This window comes from Solanum verrucosum, unplaced genomic scaffold, assembly GCF_900185275.1.
Source record: "Solanum verrucosum unplaced genomic scaffold, falcon-dt-bn FXZP01000229.1, whole genome shotgun sequence".
Taxonomy (NCBI): domain Eukaryota; kingdom Viridiplantae; phylum Streptophyta; class Magnoliopsida; order Solanales; family Solanaceae; genus Solanum; species Solanum verrucosum.
The window spans coordinates 4,377,200-4,394,704 of NW_026020011.1; the positions used below are offsets into that span (position 1 = coordinate 4,377,200).

At 31.5% G+C, this 17,505-nt stretch overlaps 2 protein-coding genes across 3 annotated transcripts; one reads left to right on the plus strand and one right to left on the minus strand.

The window, feature by feature from the left end:
- The first annotated feature begins 3,521 nt into the window (after positions 1 to 3,521).
- LOC125819904 (G2/mitotic-specific cyclin C13-1-like) lies at positions 3,522 to 11,504 on the plus strand. Of its 2 annotated transcripts, none has more exons than XM_049499309.1 (7): positions 3,522 to 3,689; positions 10,158 to 10,390; positions 10,472 to 10,624; positions 10,725 to 10,758; positions 10,855 to 11,004; positions 11,090 to 11,224; positions 11,321 to 11,504. In XM_049499309.1, exons 1-7 carry the CDS (start codon positions 3,639 to 3,641, stop codon positions 11,387 to 11,389), a joined length of 825 nt encoding a protein of 274 aa, XP_049355266.1. In that variant the 5' UTR covers positions 3,522 to 3,638; the 3' UTR covers positions 11,390 to 11,504. The 2 variants fall into 2 exon arrangements, with proteins under 2 accessions (XP_049355266.1, XP_049355265.1); XM_049499308.1 differs by lacking the exon at positions 3,522 to 3,689 and adding an exon at positions 9,035 to 9,366.
- A 1,933-nt stretch (positions 11,505 to 13,437) lies between these two features.
- LOC125820113 (WD40 repeat-containing protein HOS15-like) lies at positions 13,438 to 16,803 on the minus strand. Its single transcript, XM_049499534.1, has 13 exons — positions 16,743 to 16,803; positions 16,084 to 16,229; positions 15,728 to 15,991; positions 15,597 to 15,643; positions 15,323 to 15,461; positions 15,110 to 15,173; positions 14,855 to 15,013; positions 14,620 to 14,741; positions 14,452 to 14,526; positions 14,243 to 14,296; positions 14,085 to 14,158; positions 13,898 to 13,972; positions 13,438 to 13,657 (listed from the first exon to the last, which is right to left on the minus strand). The coding sequence occupies exons 1-13, from the start codon at positions 16,801 to 16,803 to the stop codon at positions 13,438 to 13,440; spliced, it is 1,500 nt and encodes a 499-aa protein (XP_049355491.1).
- Between the last annotated feature and the right edge of the window lie 702 nt (positions 16,804 to 17,505).

Here is a 17,505-nt window from a genome sequence, read left to right on the forward strand (position 1 = left end):
TGACACTGTACATCTTGATGATGACGATTGCTAGGAAGCAATGCTAGGTTACATTTGTCTATTATCATGACATGATAGTGTGAACTTTATACTATTAGTGCACATAAGTCAAACTCAACAATAAATTATGAACCACAATTATCTATATAAACGTGTCCTACATGACATAATACACGTGTGATTCACAAAATTGTCATGTAGGACAAATGTATTCATTTGTTTAATTTTATACAAGTTTAAGTACCTACTTGTGCACACCCAAAGTTAAAGGTCATAGTTATCAGTTGATACCAAGTTAAGGGTCATGTCTATGTATTCGTGTCTTTTTTAAAGTGATAATCATATTATCATGATGTCTATTATTCTTTCATCCCTTTTGATTATGTGATGGTTATTTGACAAATGTATGAAATGAAGAAAACTTTTAAAATTTATGATTAAAATAAATTATAAATATTTGTGTGGTTCGTAACTATCTTATTAAGATAAAATGGGTATTTGTGAAGTAGTATAAGATTTTTTGTGTATCTTGTACTCTCTCTGTCCCAGACTTGACATGGTATTTAAGAAAACAAGAAAGATTTTTGAAACTTGTGGTCTAAAACAATCTTGAGATATTTATGTGGTTGAAAAATATTTCATTAGGGGTAAAAGGGGTATTTTAAAGTTAAATTGTTTCTAATTATAATAAGGTGACATTCTTTTGGGGACGAACTAAATGGTGCCACATAAAATGGGACGGAGGAAGTATTATTTTTACCGGTCTAAATTATGGATGGTTAATAAATGCATAATTGAAAAAAAAAAGTATAATGTGACATGACATCTAACTACGAGAAAAGAAGATTTTTATTACCACCTCTGTCCAACAATATTTATCCATTATTGATTTTGTACAATTCTTAAGAAATTATAAATAAAAGGGTAATTTTACTATATCACCCTTAAAATATAATAAATACAATGTCTTGAAATATGTGATAGAGAAATAATTATAATTAATGATAAAGACAATTAGGAACTAAGTATAAATTATTAATTAAATTCATAAAGTGGACAAGTATTATTGGACATCCCAAAATAGTGTAGTGGACAACTATTGTTAGACGGAGGGAGTAGTTAAGTATATTTCAAGAGTAAGCAATTTCTCAATCATGGGTGACAATTTCAGAAAATTTACTCCTTTTTTTTGTATACATTAACGATTATATTTGTTAATTGATATACTCCCTTTGTCTCATTTTACTTGCATTTTATATCAAATATAAATGTTTTATTTTTATTTGTCTATTTTATCAAATCAAGAGAGTTTCATTATTTTTTAACCATACTACTCTTAGTATTAAATAACTAAATATAGTAGTAATAGTAGTTAAATTTAAAGTTTCAAAATATCATTTGAACTCTAAAAGACACGTTTGATCATAAAGTTCCGGAATTAAACTCGAAGTTGAAATCCAGAATTTTCAAGAATTTGAAAAACAACAAAAATGTATTTTAATTTTAAATCACTCACAAAAAGTATAAAACAACTCCTATTTATATTCATAGTCAAATACCACTTCAATTTTCAAATATAATTTTTTTTACTTTAAAAACAAAATAATTTTTTTCTTTAAATTTCACAATAAAACATAGCTAGACGCCCACATAATTTAGTAAAATACATTTTTAATTAAAATTTTCTTACAAACATATATCAATATGAGTCAAATAATATATATTTACAAGAGGAGTATATGAAAGTTTTCTTAAAATGTGTCACATCAACATTGATCAAATAATATTTTTTGGGGGAAATTTAGAGAATCCCCACTAGTTTAGGAGCAAATTACTTAAACACACTTTAGTTTGTAATATTATGAATCTTACTAGATTTTTGTGCGTCTAGATACATGTATTTTGGTTACACGAGGTCAAAATTAAGTGCAATTTATTTTTGATACACTATATCCAAGTAAATTCACAAGTATTTGGATACATAAACAAATTTCACTCGCCTCGCTTGCCCTCGCACTCACCCATCTCGATTGCCACTCTCCTTTATATATAGTATCCAAATACATGCGAATCACACCAGATATATGTATTTGGTGTGTATATAATGTGATTCACATGTACTTGGGATATACAACTATCTCGGTTGCTCGCCTCTCTCCCAATTTTAATGTATCTGGTAGCAGAAATACATGTATATATGTATATCTTCCTCAATATATAATAAGAAATTCTTAATTAATAATAAATGTGTAATTATTTGAAAGTATAGGTCAAATTAGTATACAGTAAAACCTCTCTAAATTAATATAGGCGAGACCATGAAATATTATTATTTTCTTGAGGTATTATTTAACCAATAAATTAGTATTTATTAATTTAAAGAGTGTTCGACACCGAAAAAATTATTCAGGAATGGAATCTCAAAGAATCTGAAAGAACCCACTTGTGAAAACGTCATTCATGAACTTGACGTCATGATTAATGATCTCGGTTGCCGCAATAAAACGGACGTTAATAACCTATTGGATGAGTGAAAATGATACATGTTCATAGGTCCAGAGATTAGAACAAATTGTGGATATCATTGGAAAAACAATGTTGATGATAAAGTTGAAGATCGATGATACAATACATTTGGAACCAGTTACGCGTAAAGAAACACTTGCATCTAGAACTCTTCACAATTTTATGGTGCAATTAGAAAAGACAACACTGAAACTTTTGGATGCAATAAGAAAAAATAGAGATGAACTTTAACTAGATTTAAATTTTAACAAAAAACAGAACATAATATAATCATATTTCACTAAATTTTCTTAGATATATTTGTACTTTTAAAGAATTATTAATTTATAATATAATATTAATGGGACTATATATTTATATATGAGTCTTCTAAAAATATATTATTTTATTATCTTATCGAAATGAGTGATTTTTTTCCACTGATCCAAATCGGAAGTGAAAGATATTATTATCTTAGAGAAATTATTAATTAACTGAGTATTAATTTAGTAAGATTTTAGTGTATATGATATGAATGTATATCTAATAAGATAGTTTTCCTTTTTGTATATGATTATAGGAAGGATTAAAATAATCCAACCCAACCATTTTTTTAATAAATGTGGTCCAAAGCGGGGTAAATGTGGAGGGAAATTCAAATCTCACTTTTTAAAAAATTCAATCTGAAAAAAACAATTAGCCTTAAACAACATTTCCCAAATGTCAAACTCAAAAACCAATGCCACCCAAATAGCGCCGCGCCCAAACTGAAATTTTTATCTGCTGAATATGGCGCCATATAAATACATAGTTACACCCATTTCTCTTTCTCAGCTCACTCTTTCCTCTCAACCCTCAACACCATACACACACAGAGGAAAAGGGAGTAGCAAACAATGGCAGATCAAGAAAATTTTGTTAGAGTTACAAGATTGGCCAAGAAAAGGGCAGCAGAAGCAATGGTTCAGCATTTGCAACAGCCCAACAAGAAGAGAGTTGTGTTGAGTGAGATTCAAGATTTGTTTAATGTGGGTATAAATCAGATTGAGGACAAGGTGTTTGTTTCTGAGCCTCTGAGACCCAAATGTAAGCAGATTACTAAGAGGAAGGTGAAAAGCTCTGATGACCCACAGATGTGTAGTGCTTATGCTTCTGATATATATGATTATCTTCATCAAATGGAGGTTAGTGCATTTTTATTTACTCTTTTCCATAAATTTTGGGTGTTGTCTGAATGTCTTAATCTGTTATTATATATAGTTAATTTATTTGGGTGTTGCCTAATAGAGCTTGATTTGGTTTCTTATGGATGAATTTTGAAATGGGTAGTCTAAAGATTGGATTTTTATCAAATCTTGATTAGACTTGATTGTTGGGTTTTTGATTAACTCTGCGGTTTTTCGAATCAGATTGAGAAAAAGAGAAGACCATTGCCTGATTACCTCGAGAAGGTTCAGAAGGATGTGAGTACAAATATGAGAGGGATTTTGGTGGACTGGTTGGTGGAAGTTGCAGAGGAATACAAGCTTCTATCGGATACGTTGTATCTTGCTGTTTCCTACATTGATAGATTCTTATCAGTGAGTGTCATCCCTAGGCAAAGACTTCAGCTTTTGGGTGTTTCTTCGATGCTTATTGCTGCGTAAGTGTCGGAGCCAAGAACTGGTTTTATTTTGGCAGTGTGCTTATTGTGTAATTTTGGTTGTGAATCTAATATAATCTTTTGATTATGATCAGGAAGTACGAGGAAATTAAGCCGCCAAATGTTGAGGACTTTGCTTACATTACAGACAACACATTTACAAAGAAAGACGTGGTGAATATGGAGGCTAGTGTTCTACAATCCCTCAAATTTGAAATGGGAAATCCCACAACCAAAACATTTCTCGGAAGATTTACTAGGATTGCCCAAGAAGGTTACGAAGTAAGTACAAATATGACACGAACATTATGATTTTCAAGTCAACTTTGTTTCCGATAACTGTTTGTTCATGCTATCTATTCTGCTTTCCGTAGAACGTTGATTTGCAGTTAGAGTTCCTTGGTTACTACCTAGCAGAGTTAAGTTTATTGGATTACAACTGTGTGAAATTCGTGCCGTCTTTGGTAGCTGCTGCTGTGATATTCCTTTCAAGGTTCACATTACAACCAAAGTCACATCCTTGGGTGAGGATTTTGATCCAATGTTCGTTTATATTTAGTACCTTGATATATGGAAACACTGATAATTAACTCTATCCATTTTGTAGAGTTTGGCCCTTCAACGTTGCTCGGGCTATAGACCAGTGGATCTAAAGGAATGTGTTCTTATCATTCACGACTTACAATTAAGTAGACGAAGAAGTAATTTGTCAGCTGTGAGGGACAAATACAAGCTGCATAAGGTATCAATTTGCGCATTGTTGATAATTGGTGATTTTGTTGTAGACACCTGTATTGTTCAGTAATCTGATGTGAACATTTATATGATTTTCTTGTAACAGTTCAAATGTGTGGCAACATTGTCTTCTCCTCTCGAAATACCAAACTCATTCTTCGAAGATACAAAACAATGATTTCTCGGGCTCTCGAGCATATGCTTGGAAATTGTAACGAGATACTACGATGATACGGGGATGCTAGTTAATGCTGATCTGAGGGCACCATTAACCTGAGTTTTCATTTTATTAGATCAGGAATAGTCATTAAGATATATGAAATTAAAGTTATAGCAAGTAGCTAGTAAAAATGATGTTTCTTCTACATGGTTGCATTGAGTGATGATCCAATTTAGTACAGATACAATTACAAAATACTAGTAGTACTTATAAAAACTAATGAATGTTTTATAATCATACAAATATATAAGTATTGTTTTAGATTATAAGTTTCAAAAAGTCTATTTTTTCCCCTTAAATATTGTGTTAAGTTGAATGTTATCAAAAAAAAAAAAAAAAAAGAAGTTGAATGTTATCACATGAAATGGATAGAGGAAGTAATATTTTTAAAACAGGCACTCAAATGGGCTCTATATCATATTCCTTCTATCTAACAATAGTTGTTTGTTATACTATTTTGACATTGTATTTATTATAATCAAAGGGTAATATAGTAAAATTATCCTTTTATTTATAGTTTTTTAAGAATTGTGCAAAGATAATAGTGGACAAGTATTGTTGGACAGAATGAGTAAGTATAAGTGGCAAATTGCGCAGAATTACTTGATCTCATAATTTTGTAGGGTAATTTATATTTTTGGTAAATTTGATTAGATTAACTCAATATTTTAAAATTAAAATTTAGATTTTGAAGAAAAATACTATAAGTTGCATTTTCTTCTTCTTATTAATATAATGATAAAGTAACAAATATAAAATATTGGTCAAAACTTATATAGTTTGAATCTAAGATGGAGTATTAATTATCTAGAAATTTTTGTATAACCAATTAAATTTTGTATTATGCGACAATATTAATGGTAAAAAACATATATGAACTATTATCTTTTCATGAGTTTCATTAGTTATTCATTATTTTATTTATCTATCTAGATTATTTATTTGTTTGTATTAAAACACACCTCGCTTCTGAGTTAACCTATATGTGCTTATTATAGATTAAGCATAAATATTTGACCAACTTAACATTGAAATGTATTTAATGTTGGAAAATAATTTAATATCTCATAAAGAAGAGTTTAAATTCTTGATTAAATTCCTTCTTTTAAGTTCATAATCATGAGATCTTTGATAGCTATACTATGACATTATAAAATACCTTTAATGAGAGGTGTAACAATACGTTTATTTATCATTTGAGTTCTCTAAAATATGCTCTTAGGGATAGTTTAATAGGTTGTATTAACAAAAATAAATATAATTAATGTATTGGCTTCGTTTAATATACTTTTTCAATATATGTATAATTAATATAAATATTAGTTATATTCTATTTGCTATTGTAATACTATGTATATAACTAATACATGGGAAACCATAGTATTAATAATGCAAGATATTTAATGCATGCATTATGGTTAAAACATAATTACCTCTCAAAACTTTTTTCACATCATTTCCATCATATTTGTGGAGGGTAATTTTGTAAACATTTTTTTCAATAAAAATTACGCAATGCATGTTATTTTTAATATACCAAATCAAACATTGCATTAGAAATAATCTCAGAATAACTAATATAAGTAATAATACTAATACATCATATTCAATGCTATACTTCTACACCCTATCAAACGACCCCTTAGTCCTTTCATTTGGTGGAAGAAAAGAAGATAAATGAACACAAACTCTTTCTCTCATATGATATTGTGTTGGAGTTTTCTTCATTAAAGATCTTTTGTTAGTTTTTATCCTCTTAGTTTTATACTAGATTAACTTGTTGAATCTTGAAAAATACAATTATACCAGAAAAATATCCTTATGAATAGTGTCATTCACATGACTCAAGCTATAAAAATTCATTGAAGGTTTGGTGATAAAATATTTTACATAAAATTTACAATATTTAATATCAAGAAAGTGATAATTTAGGTAGATAAAGGGATTCAAAGTTAAGGCATGCAAATCATAAAAAAATTTCATTAATTTCAATGTATTATTGACCATAATTACACTCTACTTGGATGGTTGTTACACATTATTTTATAGTGTATCGTATTGTGTTGTTTTATATCGTATTGTATTATTTTAATGAATACAACATTTAGATAGATTGTATTATTTTTTATCGTTACATAATGTCATGCATCAACAATTTGAGGACAAATCTACGTAAAATGTAGAATATGATGAAGAGTTACTATAAAATATAATTAAGATAAAGGATTGTAAAATATTAAATCATAAGCAGAGACAACGAGAAAAAAAAAGGTAAGACGCAGTCACATTAAATTGATCATTACATAAATTGTGTTGGGTTTTTCTTCGTTACAAAATCTTGGTTAGTTTTTGTGCTACTAGTTTTATACTAGAAGAGACCGTTAAATTCTGAAGGATATATCTACACTTGGTAAAATATCTTTTAGGATAGTATCATTGACACGCCTCAAACTATAAGAATTCTCTACATGTTTCGTGATAAAATATTTTCGGCAAGATTTGCAATATCCAATACAAAGAGAGTGATATATAATTTAGGTAGATAAAGTAAATAATAGATAGTTAATAGATGAAATTCATGAAAAAATGATAATTTAAATGTGTCTTAGATCATTAATTACACTCTACTTTGAGAGTTTTACCACATTGTTTCATAACATATCATATTATATTGTATTGTGTTTTATATTATTTCGTATTATATTATTTTTGTGAATACAACATCTATTCTATCATTTTTTTATCGTTACATAATGTCATAAATCAACAAATTAAGAATAAACCTACATAAAATTAAGGTACAATGTAAAACTATTACTATAAAAAATAGGATAAATTAGAATAGTACGATTATTAAATTCAAAGTAAAAAAAGGTACTGACAATCAACACAATTACACCAAATTGAAAGTTATATTAAATAAAAAATTTTCGTCATTATCTAACGATATATTTAAAACGATACAATACAATAAAATTCGAATAACAATCAAAACAAATACTATTATATTCAACACACTATTCTCTTAGTTCACTTTTAATTGTCATGTTACGCTTTTCAAAAAATGATTTGACTAATTTTCAAAATTAAATTAGATTACATTAATTCAATATTTTAAACAAAAAATTTAGATATTCAAAAACTATACAAAAAGTACTATAAAATACAATTTTTTTTGCACATCAATATTATGAAAAAATACATTATAAAATGTTAGTCAAAGTTTTCATAGTTTGACCCTAAAAAAGGAAATTATAACAATTAAAAGTGGACGGAGGGAGTCAAAAGCGAATCCAGGATTTAAAGACTTTAGTTGCACAAATATTACCTTAATTCAAATACAAACTCTAAGGTAAACTTAAAATAAAAATAGTACAATCAACGCACTAGCTAGATACAAACCCAGGTCTCATTGGCAGATCGACCTCTAGCTTGTACCAACAACACAATGACAATCCTGTGTTTTTCATGAGTATACCGTTAATTATATTATAATTTTTATCAGTTTCTCAAAATAGATATACATAATTTTTTACGAAGTTAACAGGTGCACATGCGCCCCACCTAGAGAGATAGGTCCACCTATGAAGGGGTATGATATAGTGTAAATTAAACTCTTTCTTAATTACATAAAGGTGGCGGAAGAAAATAACCTTTTATAAAGAAGCGGGTATATATGGAGGGAACCCAAAACTCACTTTTTAAAAATTCGATCTGAAAAAATGTAAAATTAACCAAAAATTTGCCGCAACAAGACAAACCCTTAAAACCAAAAATTCCCAAAATCTCAAAAACTCAAAATCCATCTGAAAATTTCCCTCAAAAACACTCACTCTGCTGAATATATGGCGCCATATATATACATACATCAATCTCTCTTTCCCTTCCTCAGCTTACTCTTCAGTCTTCCTCTCTTACCTACCCACCACCACCCCCACCCCCACACACAGAGAGGAAAAGGGAGTAGCAAGAAATGGCAGATCAAGAAAATTTTGTTAGAGTTACAAGATTGGCCAAGAAAAGAGCAGCAGAAGCAATGGTTCAGCATTTGCAACAACCCAACAAGAAGAGAGTTGTGTTGGGTGAGATTCAAGATTTGTCTAATGAAGGTATTATCAAATCTAGGAAGACTATTAAGAGGAAGGTGAAAAGATCTGTTACTGAGAAAGATAAGGAATTTGATGTTGATGTTAACTTGGATGATGATCCTCAGATGTGTGGTGCTTATGCTTCTGATATTTATGATTATCTTCATCAATTGGAGGTTAGTGATTTTGCGCATTTCAATAAATTTTGTGACTTTTGAATTTAATGAGTATCTGAATCTTAATCAGTTAGATCTTAGTGATTAAGTATGTTTATTGAAGTAAATGAATTAAGAAGTGAAATGCTTAATTGGGTGTTACTTAATAGAGCTTGATTTGGTTTCTAATTGATGATTTTGCCAATGGGCACTCTAAAGATTGGATTTTTAGCAAATGGGCTGTGGTTAATTTCATTGAATTATTAAATCTTGTTAATAGAGGTTTGTTTGGTTTGGTTTCTTATGGATGATTTTGCAAATGGGCAATCTAAAGATTGGATTTTTGGCAAATGGGTTGTGGTTAATATCATTGAATTATCAAATCTTGTTAATAGAGCTTGGTTTGGGTTGGTTTCTTATTGATGATTTTGCAAATGGGCAATCTAAAGATTGGATTTTTTGGCAAATGGGTTGTGGTTAATATCATTGAATTATCAACTCTTGTTTAATTGGGTGTTACCTAATAGGCTTGATTTGGTTTCTTATGGATGATTTTGCAAATGGGTACACTAAAGATTTGAATTTTTGGCAAATGGGTTGTGGTTAATATCATTGAATTATCAAATCTTGTTTAATTGGGTATTACCTAATAGTAGCAGAGCTTGATTTGGTTTCTTATTGATGATTTTGCAAATGAGCACACTAAAGATTGGATTTTGGCAAGTGGGTTGTGGCTAATATCATTGAATTATCAAATCTTGATTGGATTTGATATTTGGGTTTTTGACTTATTCTGTGGGTTTTCGAATCAGATTGAGAAAAAGAGAAGACCATTGCCTGATTACCTTGAGAAGGTTCAGAAGGATGTGAGTGCAAACATGAGAGGGGTGTTGGTTGACTGGCTGGTCGAAGTTGCAGAGGAATACAAGCTTCTATCAGACACGTTGTATCTTACTGTTTCACACATTGACAGATTCTTATCAGTGAATGTTATCCCTAGGCAAAGGCTTCAGCTTTTGGGTGTTTCTTCTATGCTCATTGCTGCGTAAGTATTGGAGCCAAGAACTGGTTTATTCCCCTGGTATTGTGTGTTACAAATCTAATATAATCTGTTGATTATGATCAGGAAGTATGAGGAAATCAAGCCTCCACATGTCAAGGATTTTTGTTACGTTACAGCCAATACGTTTACGAAGAAAGATGTTGTGAAGATGGAGGCAAGTGTGCTACAATCCCTCAAATTTGAAATGGGTAGTCCCACAGCCAAAACATTTCTCCGGTAGGTCTCATTGTTTGGCGAATAAGTAGTGGTGAACTTGTTAAAGAACGATTAAGGTTCCTTGACTGATATGTCTGTTCTTTTTTTCTTTGGTATGCAGGCGATTTACTAGAGTTGCTCAAGAAGATGTTAAAGTAAGTGCAAATATGTATCATGAACATTATGATTTTGTATTCGACTGTGTTTCTGTCAAGTGGTTGCTTATTTTATATTCTTTCTGCCTTTTACAGAACCCTGATTTGCAGTTTGAGTTTCTCGGTTACTACCTAGCTGAATTAAGTTTATTGGATTACAACTGCGTGAAATTCCTGCCTTCTTTGGTAGCTGCTGCTGTGATATTCCTTTCAAGATTCACATTACAGCCAAAGTCACATCCTTGGGTGAGAATTTTGATCCAATGTTCACTATACTTAATAGTTCATTTATATATATCGAAGTGCTGAATTAACTCTGTCCATATTGTAGAGTCTGGCCCTTCAACGTTGCTCGGGATATAGAGCAGCAGATTTGAAGGAATGTGTTCTTATCGTACATGACTTGCAATTAAGTAGAAGAGGAAGTGCTTTAGCAGCTGTGAGGGACAAATACAAGCTGCATAAGGTATTAATCCGCTCGTTGTTGATAGTTAGTGATTTTGTTGTAAACACCTGCATAGTTCAGTAATCTGATGCAAACTCTATGATTTTCCTGTAACAGTTCAAATGTGTGTCAACATTGTCTTCTCCTCTCGAAATACCGGATTCATTCTTTGAAGATACTGTATAATGATTGGAAAAATTGGTATGAGATGTTACGATGATACCTGGAAGAGATGGATCTGCCTTCTTGATGCTGGCTCATGCTATTTAAAGGACTTTATTTTAGTAGATATGATATAATCCTCATGATGTATGAAAATTATAGATATAGTCTTGTAATGTCTCTTCATGTTTAGAGTCATGGATGGTAAAAATAAATGTTTCTTGTAAGTTATAATAAGCTGGAAATAACTCCAGAAAACTATATATTATATGAAAAAGTATGGATGTATACAATATTACTAAATCCCTATTGCATTTCTCTTTGGTTCTAGTATGTATTGATAATACTCTCTGTAACAGTCTCGTTTGTTTTGGACCTTTTTGGGTGTGCCTTTTATAGCGATCGGTTATTATACATCTTGAACAATATTTGATATTTATATTATTCTTTTATTCTAAAAGAACTTTTTTTATTACGCATGGAAGAGGAAAGAGGAGGGGATTATAAGGTGGTTAACCGTCACCTAGATGTAATATTAGATAGCCAATAAATTGAGCTATTAAGATTCTCACATTTAAATATTATTTGATGTTCTAGATTAAAAAAAGAAACCCAAAAGTCATTCTTTTTTTCAATTTGTTTATGTTGCAGTAAAAAAAAGGTAGTACTCCCTCCTTTCTTATTTAGTTGTCCACTTTAGAAATGATACACAAATTAAGGCAACAATGATTAGCATAATAAAGTTATAATTTTACCCTTATAGTATAATTTACAATTCCAAAATAAATTCACTCAAGATAACTAATCAATGCTAGAAAGTTCATAAATTTATTTACTTTATTTATGACAACTTTATTTAAATAAGGGTATAATAGGAAAACATTTGTTGTCCTTTCTTGATTTGTCAAAATAGACAACTAAATAGGGGCAACTAAAAGAGAAAATATGTACAACTAAATAGGGACGGAGAGAGTACTAATTAACACTGATTATATTTTAAAAAGGTCACCAACTTTATCTTTTAATTAGTGTGCAACATTAAATTGGTCAAGTAATTATTAATACACAGTGGATGCTTGGAGTTTTTTTTGTGGAGGGATCATGGGCTACTACAGTCTACAAGTATCATTGCACCGTTTTTTTTTTTTATAATCGTTGTGTTAGGTTAACTTGCACGCATCGCAACTAATTTCACGGAATACCTGCCAACTACGGCAAGATTTTTCTATAGAATGTTCTTATTGTTGGGTTAGAAAAAGAAGGATTAACACATAGTCAACTTGTTCAATTTGTCAAGATATTTATTAAGACACTTGAACTAAGTTTTGTTTTAATCGAACATCTCAACTCCTATAAAGTATTTCAATTAGACACTTTCGATTAAAATTTTGAAAAAAAACACACTTTTGCTTGTGTTTACAGTTGTCTATTAGAGTCCAGAGAGTTAAGTTAATCATACAACATATGCCATCTCTTTAAATTATACACATCAACCTCATGTATAAAATGTGTAGGGCTTTACAACTTATTGAAGCGAATGCGTATAATTAAATAAAATGATTTATTTAATGTAGATAACTTAACTACCTAAGAGATGAATGAGAACGGAGTAAAACATTTCCAAGAATCGAACGTATGTAATTGGAATACCATATTAAGAATCGAAGTGTTGGTATTGGTAATTTAAGAGAAACATTAGTTAGAATATCAACTTTGTTCTCTTCAAAAGGAGATTATTTACATACTTTCTCAGGCTTAAAAATGAGTAGAGAAGTTTTCTTATTTATTTTGTTTTCTTTAGTATTGTTCATGTAAAGTTATAGAAGATTGGAACATGCATGAAACTAAAGTAAGATACTACTATATATTATAATCAAACATAATCTGTTTGCAAACCAAACGATCCCTTAAGTTTAGATCAATGCCATAAATGATTTAGTCGGGTCCCAATCTGGATAACCGGACACTAGGTGAAAACAACAAAAAGGTTATCTATGATGTGACTTTAGTTTGAGCCTCAATTGTTCTGCATTTCTAAAAGGCAGAGTTTCACATCGATTCCTCAACCTTATCTACAATCGCATATCATAGACACAGACCTTCTTGTTTGCGAAACAAGCTGCAACCTTGTTGCCTTCCTTGTTCCAACACACTTCAAAAATGCAGCCATCGCCATTGTAAGTTTTTACAATCTTGGCCTCCTTCACCGACCATATATTCATGCATTTGTCCAATGATCCACTTGCCATGTATTCACCGTTCGGACTAAATGCAATAGAGTAAACAGGTTCCCTGGATTCAAAATGGAAGAGAAACTACTTAGTAAAAACCAAAAACATTAAACAAGAGCGATACAAAGATTTGATGATCTAAAAGAAAGATACACACGTATTGATAGTTCAATTGAGTACTAGTAAACAAACCCCATAACACGCCTATCATTTGACAGTTAAATAAGTGTAAATTTATTAAGAGTGCCTTACTATCTCCTGTGTCCGTTCCAAGTAGACATAATGAGGTAACATCAATTACCTGTGACCGTTCAAGCTGTGAAGAAGACGCCCTTGGTCAACATCCCATAGCTTCACGGTAGAGTCAAATGAAGCACTACACAGATAGAAAATAAAACAAAACCAATAAGCTCAAAGAACTAACAGCAGGGGAATGTAATATAAAATTGAGAATACAGTAAATATGACCGTAGCAATAGATAGAATACCTTGCCAGCAACAACTGTTGATTCGGATTGCTTGTACCAGCGCCAGTTGGACTCCATTTGATGGTATGTATCTCCTAACAAAAACATATTAGTCAGCAGCTGACATCTGATTTGATTAAATGAATCAACAAAGAAAAAGAAAGAACAAAAATAGATACTTTGCTATGTTCTCTGAAATCATGCAAGCAGACATCCTGTTTCATGCTCCATATCTGCACAAAAACAATAAATTATTGACCAAAACCTCGAGGGCCAGTGGCACACTGCACCACCTCTCTACCTTATCCAATTTAAAAATAACTTATGTCTGCTGCACAGTTCAAACGTAACATGCACCTAACATTGAGAAGGACAAGATATGAATTACCTTAACTGTGGTATCATCAGAGCATGAAGCCAGCAAGGAACCTGAAGGGTCCCACTTGATAGCATTGATTTCATTCTGCAATGGCAAAGTAAACAACCCTTTAAGACTATTCACAACGGATACATCAATGTTCGAATCAAGCATAACATGCTAAGCTTCAGTCCTCACCTGATGTCCTGAGAATGTTTTGACTGGTTTGTTCTCTCCAACCTTACAAACATATATCATGTTATCAGCGGAGCTGGTCGCGAAAGAATTATTGTTTCGCCAAGCAACATCAAGCAATGGACCTACATGGGGTTGTATGAACATAAGCAAAACAAAACAAAATCTATCCTTGCTCAGATATGAGGTAAAATATAATGAAATGAATAATTGAGACAGAACAAGGGAAACAGAATACCTGAATGAAAATCAAATTGCTGCTTTGATTCTCCAGACTTCACATTCCAAACGACGGCAGTTTTATCAATACTACCGGTAAGGAGATAATCACCTTTCTTGTTCCACTTCAAAGATATGATTGGCTCTTTATGTTTGTTAAGAGTACTAATCAATTCCCCTGTATGAAAAGTCAGTAAGAGAAAACAAGACACGAAAAGTGGTGGCAATTTATACATTCAATCTTCAAAACAAGTTTTTCCTCCATGCTCCTTACCAGATCGTTTCCAGATTCTGGCTCCTCCATCGTAAGAACCAGTTGCAAGCAGGGTACCCTTGCTCTGTACAAGTAAAAGTCATAAATACAAGATCAAATAATAACTAGAAAATTAAATATGTAACCACAAGCAATGCAGTCTAATTTCAGAAAATCCACCAGAAAAGTATAGATGAACGAAAGTCAGCCCAAAACAAGCAATAGAAAACTCACATTCCAGTCAAGTGATGTAACATCCTTGTTTTCCTCAGTTGCTTGACTTTCCAAATGGTTCAAAACCAAAACATTTGGGATAGTAGAATTACATGGACCATCTCCAATAGTCCAAATTCTAGCAGTAGCGTCTCCAGACCTAACGTGTTATTACACATGATTAGCTATAATAGACATGATTCCTTAGACGAGTCTAAGAAAACAGAAGTATGAATAAGAACATCAGTGATTCATATACGAGAGCAAAAAAGAAAGAAATGGTACTAATGCTTACCCAGATGCAAGCAGTGACCCTTCTGGACTCCAAGCACAGACAAAAACCTAGCACGAGTTTAAAAACAAAAGAGAATTGCAATGTTAATACAGAACACAGAAGGTATATATATTAGATCACGTATTCCGAACCTCAGATGTATGTCCTTCCAAAACCATTACATCACTCCTTTCTTTGTCCTGTTCACGCTCTTTTTCTTTCTGTTGTTTCTCCATCTCCCTTTCTCTTATAGGTTCTCGTTTGTGGTCAGCATTCGCCTTATCCTTCCTCCTAGGTTTATCTTTCTGAACCTTCTCCTTTTTCTCTTTTATTATTTTCCGCAGCTCATCTACATCCTTTGTAATGAGATCCAAAGGCTCTAGAAGCTTGAAGTCTTCATCCATATCAGTATCATCCTGCATTCCGTAGTTATTATTGGTTAGTACAGAGTAGTAAAAAGATCTAAACTACATATAGAAAAATCAGAATATTAAAATATTTGCCTTACATTACTCAAATTGGTTTCCAGTTCAAGATACTGAATACCCTTTTGCACAAATTGAATAAGAGCACCAGGAGGAACTAGATGTCCATCCATTGTGCTCCTATTGAGCCCTGCCTCGTATCCAAAAGTAAATGCTGAATGTGTGAATCCTGAAAAAATATATTAGCAAAACCAGTAGACCGATTAGATATATACTACCCAAAACGAAATGCTGAATGTGTGAATCCTTAATCGGTACTAGTCCATCACGATCAAATTTACTTCCTCATGGGAAAGAGTTGAAAGTTAAATTTATTTAATCCTATCGAAAAATGTAGAGACAGATATGATATTTAAATGAGATGTTTAAATTTGGTAATAACAACACATTCAATTTACCGAATTCAAAATTTATTATTCTAGTGGATGAATGGATCAAACCTAGCAAACAACAACAACATGTTTTCGATACAGAAAAAATGTTTACTTTGCAGAATTTAACATCATCTAACAACAAACTCGGATTGTGGGGAGGTTGGTGTGTACGCAAACCTTAATCCCTACCTTGTGCAGATAGATGATCCAGTTTTCAAACTCGGATTCATGGGGATTTCAGAATAGAAACAGAACATCAATTAAACTTGGATAGATAGAACAGGTTCTGAAGATGAGAATTAAATTACCTGATTCACTGAGGTAGCGGAAAACAATGAAATTGAGAGTCTCAGAGGTTAAAGAGGCCATTGTTGTGAATTGTTGGCGGCTTAAAGTTAAACAGACAAATGGATTACTACTACATCCTCTCATATATATATAGAGGCAAAAAATATGGTAAGTGTGAATTTTGGGATGTATGAAACGTTATGATTAGAAAGGTGTTGGTTCCAAAAATGGCATTTTGAATGAATTGTTGAATGACTAAACTACCCTTCAGGCTCCAATAAATATATTTCCTTTTTAAAACAATAACACCCCGGTTTAAATAAAAATTATGTTGCCAAGAGTTGAATTGTTAATTTATTTAATAATAAACTTTTTTTGGGGGGGAGGGGGTAATTTTGATTGTTCTTTCCTTCCAGCTTAAGATAAGCCCTATCAACACCTATTAATGTAAACATCAAGGGCGAATGCATTTTTTACCTAAACTATATACTAGATTCGCCTAGGGTTGTCTATCGATTGATTCAGTTCACTTTTAAAGTGTATCGGTTCGACTTATCAGTTATCGATTTATAGACATGCTTAGTCATTCTAGGATCATTAAAATCTCAATTTATCAGTTATTGATCGTTATCTGTTCGTATCAGTAAACCGTTAAGATTTTATCCACAAAAAATCAACGAAAATCACTTATAAGAAATAAGGTGGCAAATCAATTGAATCATGCACATTAGTTGACAGATTGCTTCTTCCTCAAATGCCAACACATAATAATCGAGAGTTTGA

Excerpts from the sequence above, each read along its gene's own strand:
- LOC125819904 (XM_049499308.1), top strand. The coding sequence starts at position 9,076 with ATGGCAGATCAAGAAAATTTTGTTAGAGTTACAAGATTGGCCAAGAAA. Across the intron at positions 10,625-10,724 it reads ACAGCCAAAACATTTCTCCG|GCGATTTACTAGAGTTGCTC; the intron begins GTAGGTCTCATT and ends TTTGGTATGCAG. Across the intron at positions 10,759-10,854 it reads TTGCTCAAGAAGATGTTAAA|AACCCTGATTTGCAGTTTGA; the intron begins GTAAGTGCAAAT and ends TGCCTTTTACAG.
- LOC125820113 (XM_049499534.1), bottom strand. The coding sequence starts at position 16,803 with ATGGCCTCTTTAACCTCTGAGACTCTCAATTTCATTGTTTTCCGCTAC. Across the intron at positions 14,742-14,854 it reads GCAATTTGATTTTCATTCAG|GTCCATTGCTTGATGTTGCT; the intron begins GTATTCTGTTTC and ends AACCCCATGTAG. Across the intron at positions 14,159-14,242 it reads ATTTCAGAGAACATAGCAAA|GAGATACATACCATCAAATG; the intron begins GTATCTATTTTT and ends TGTTTTTGTTAG.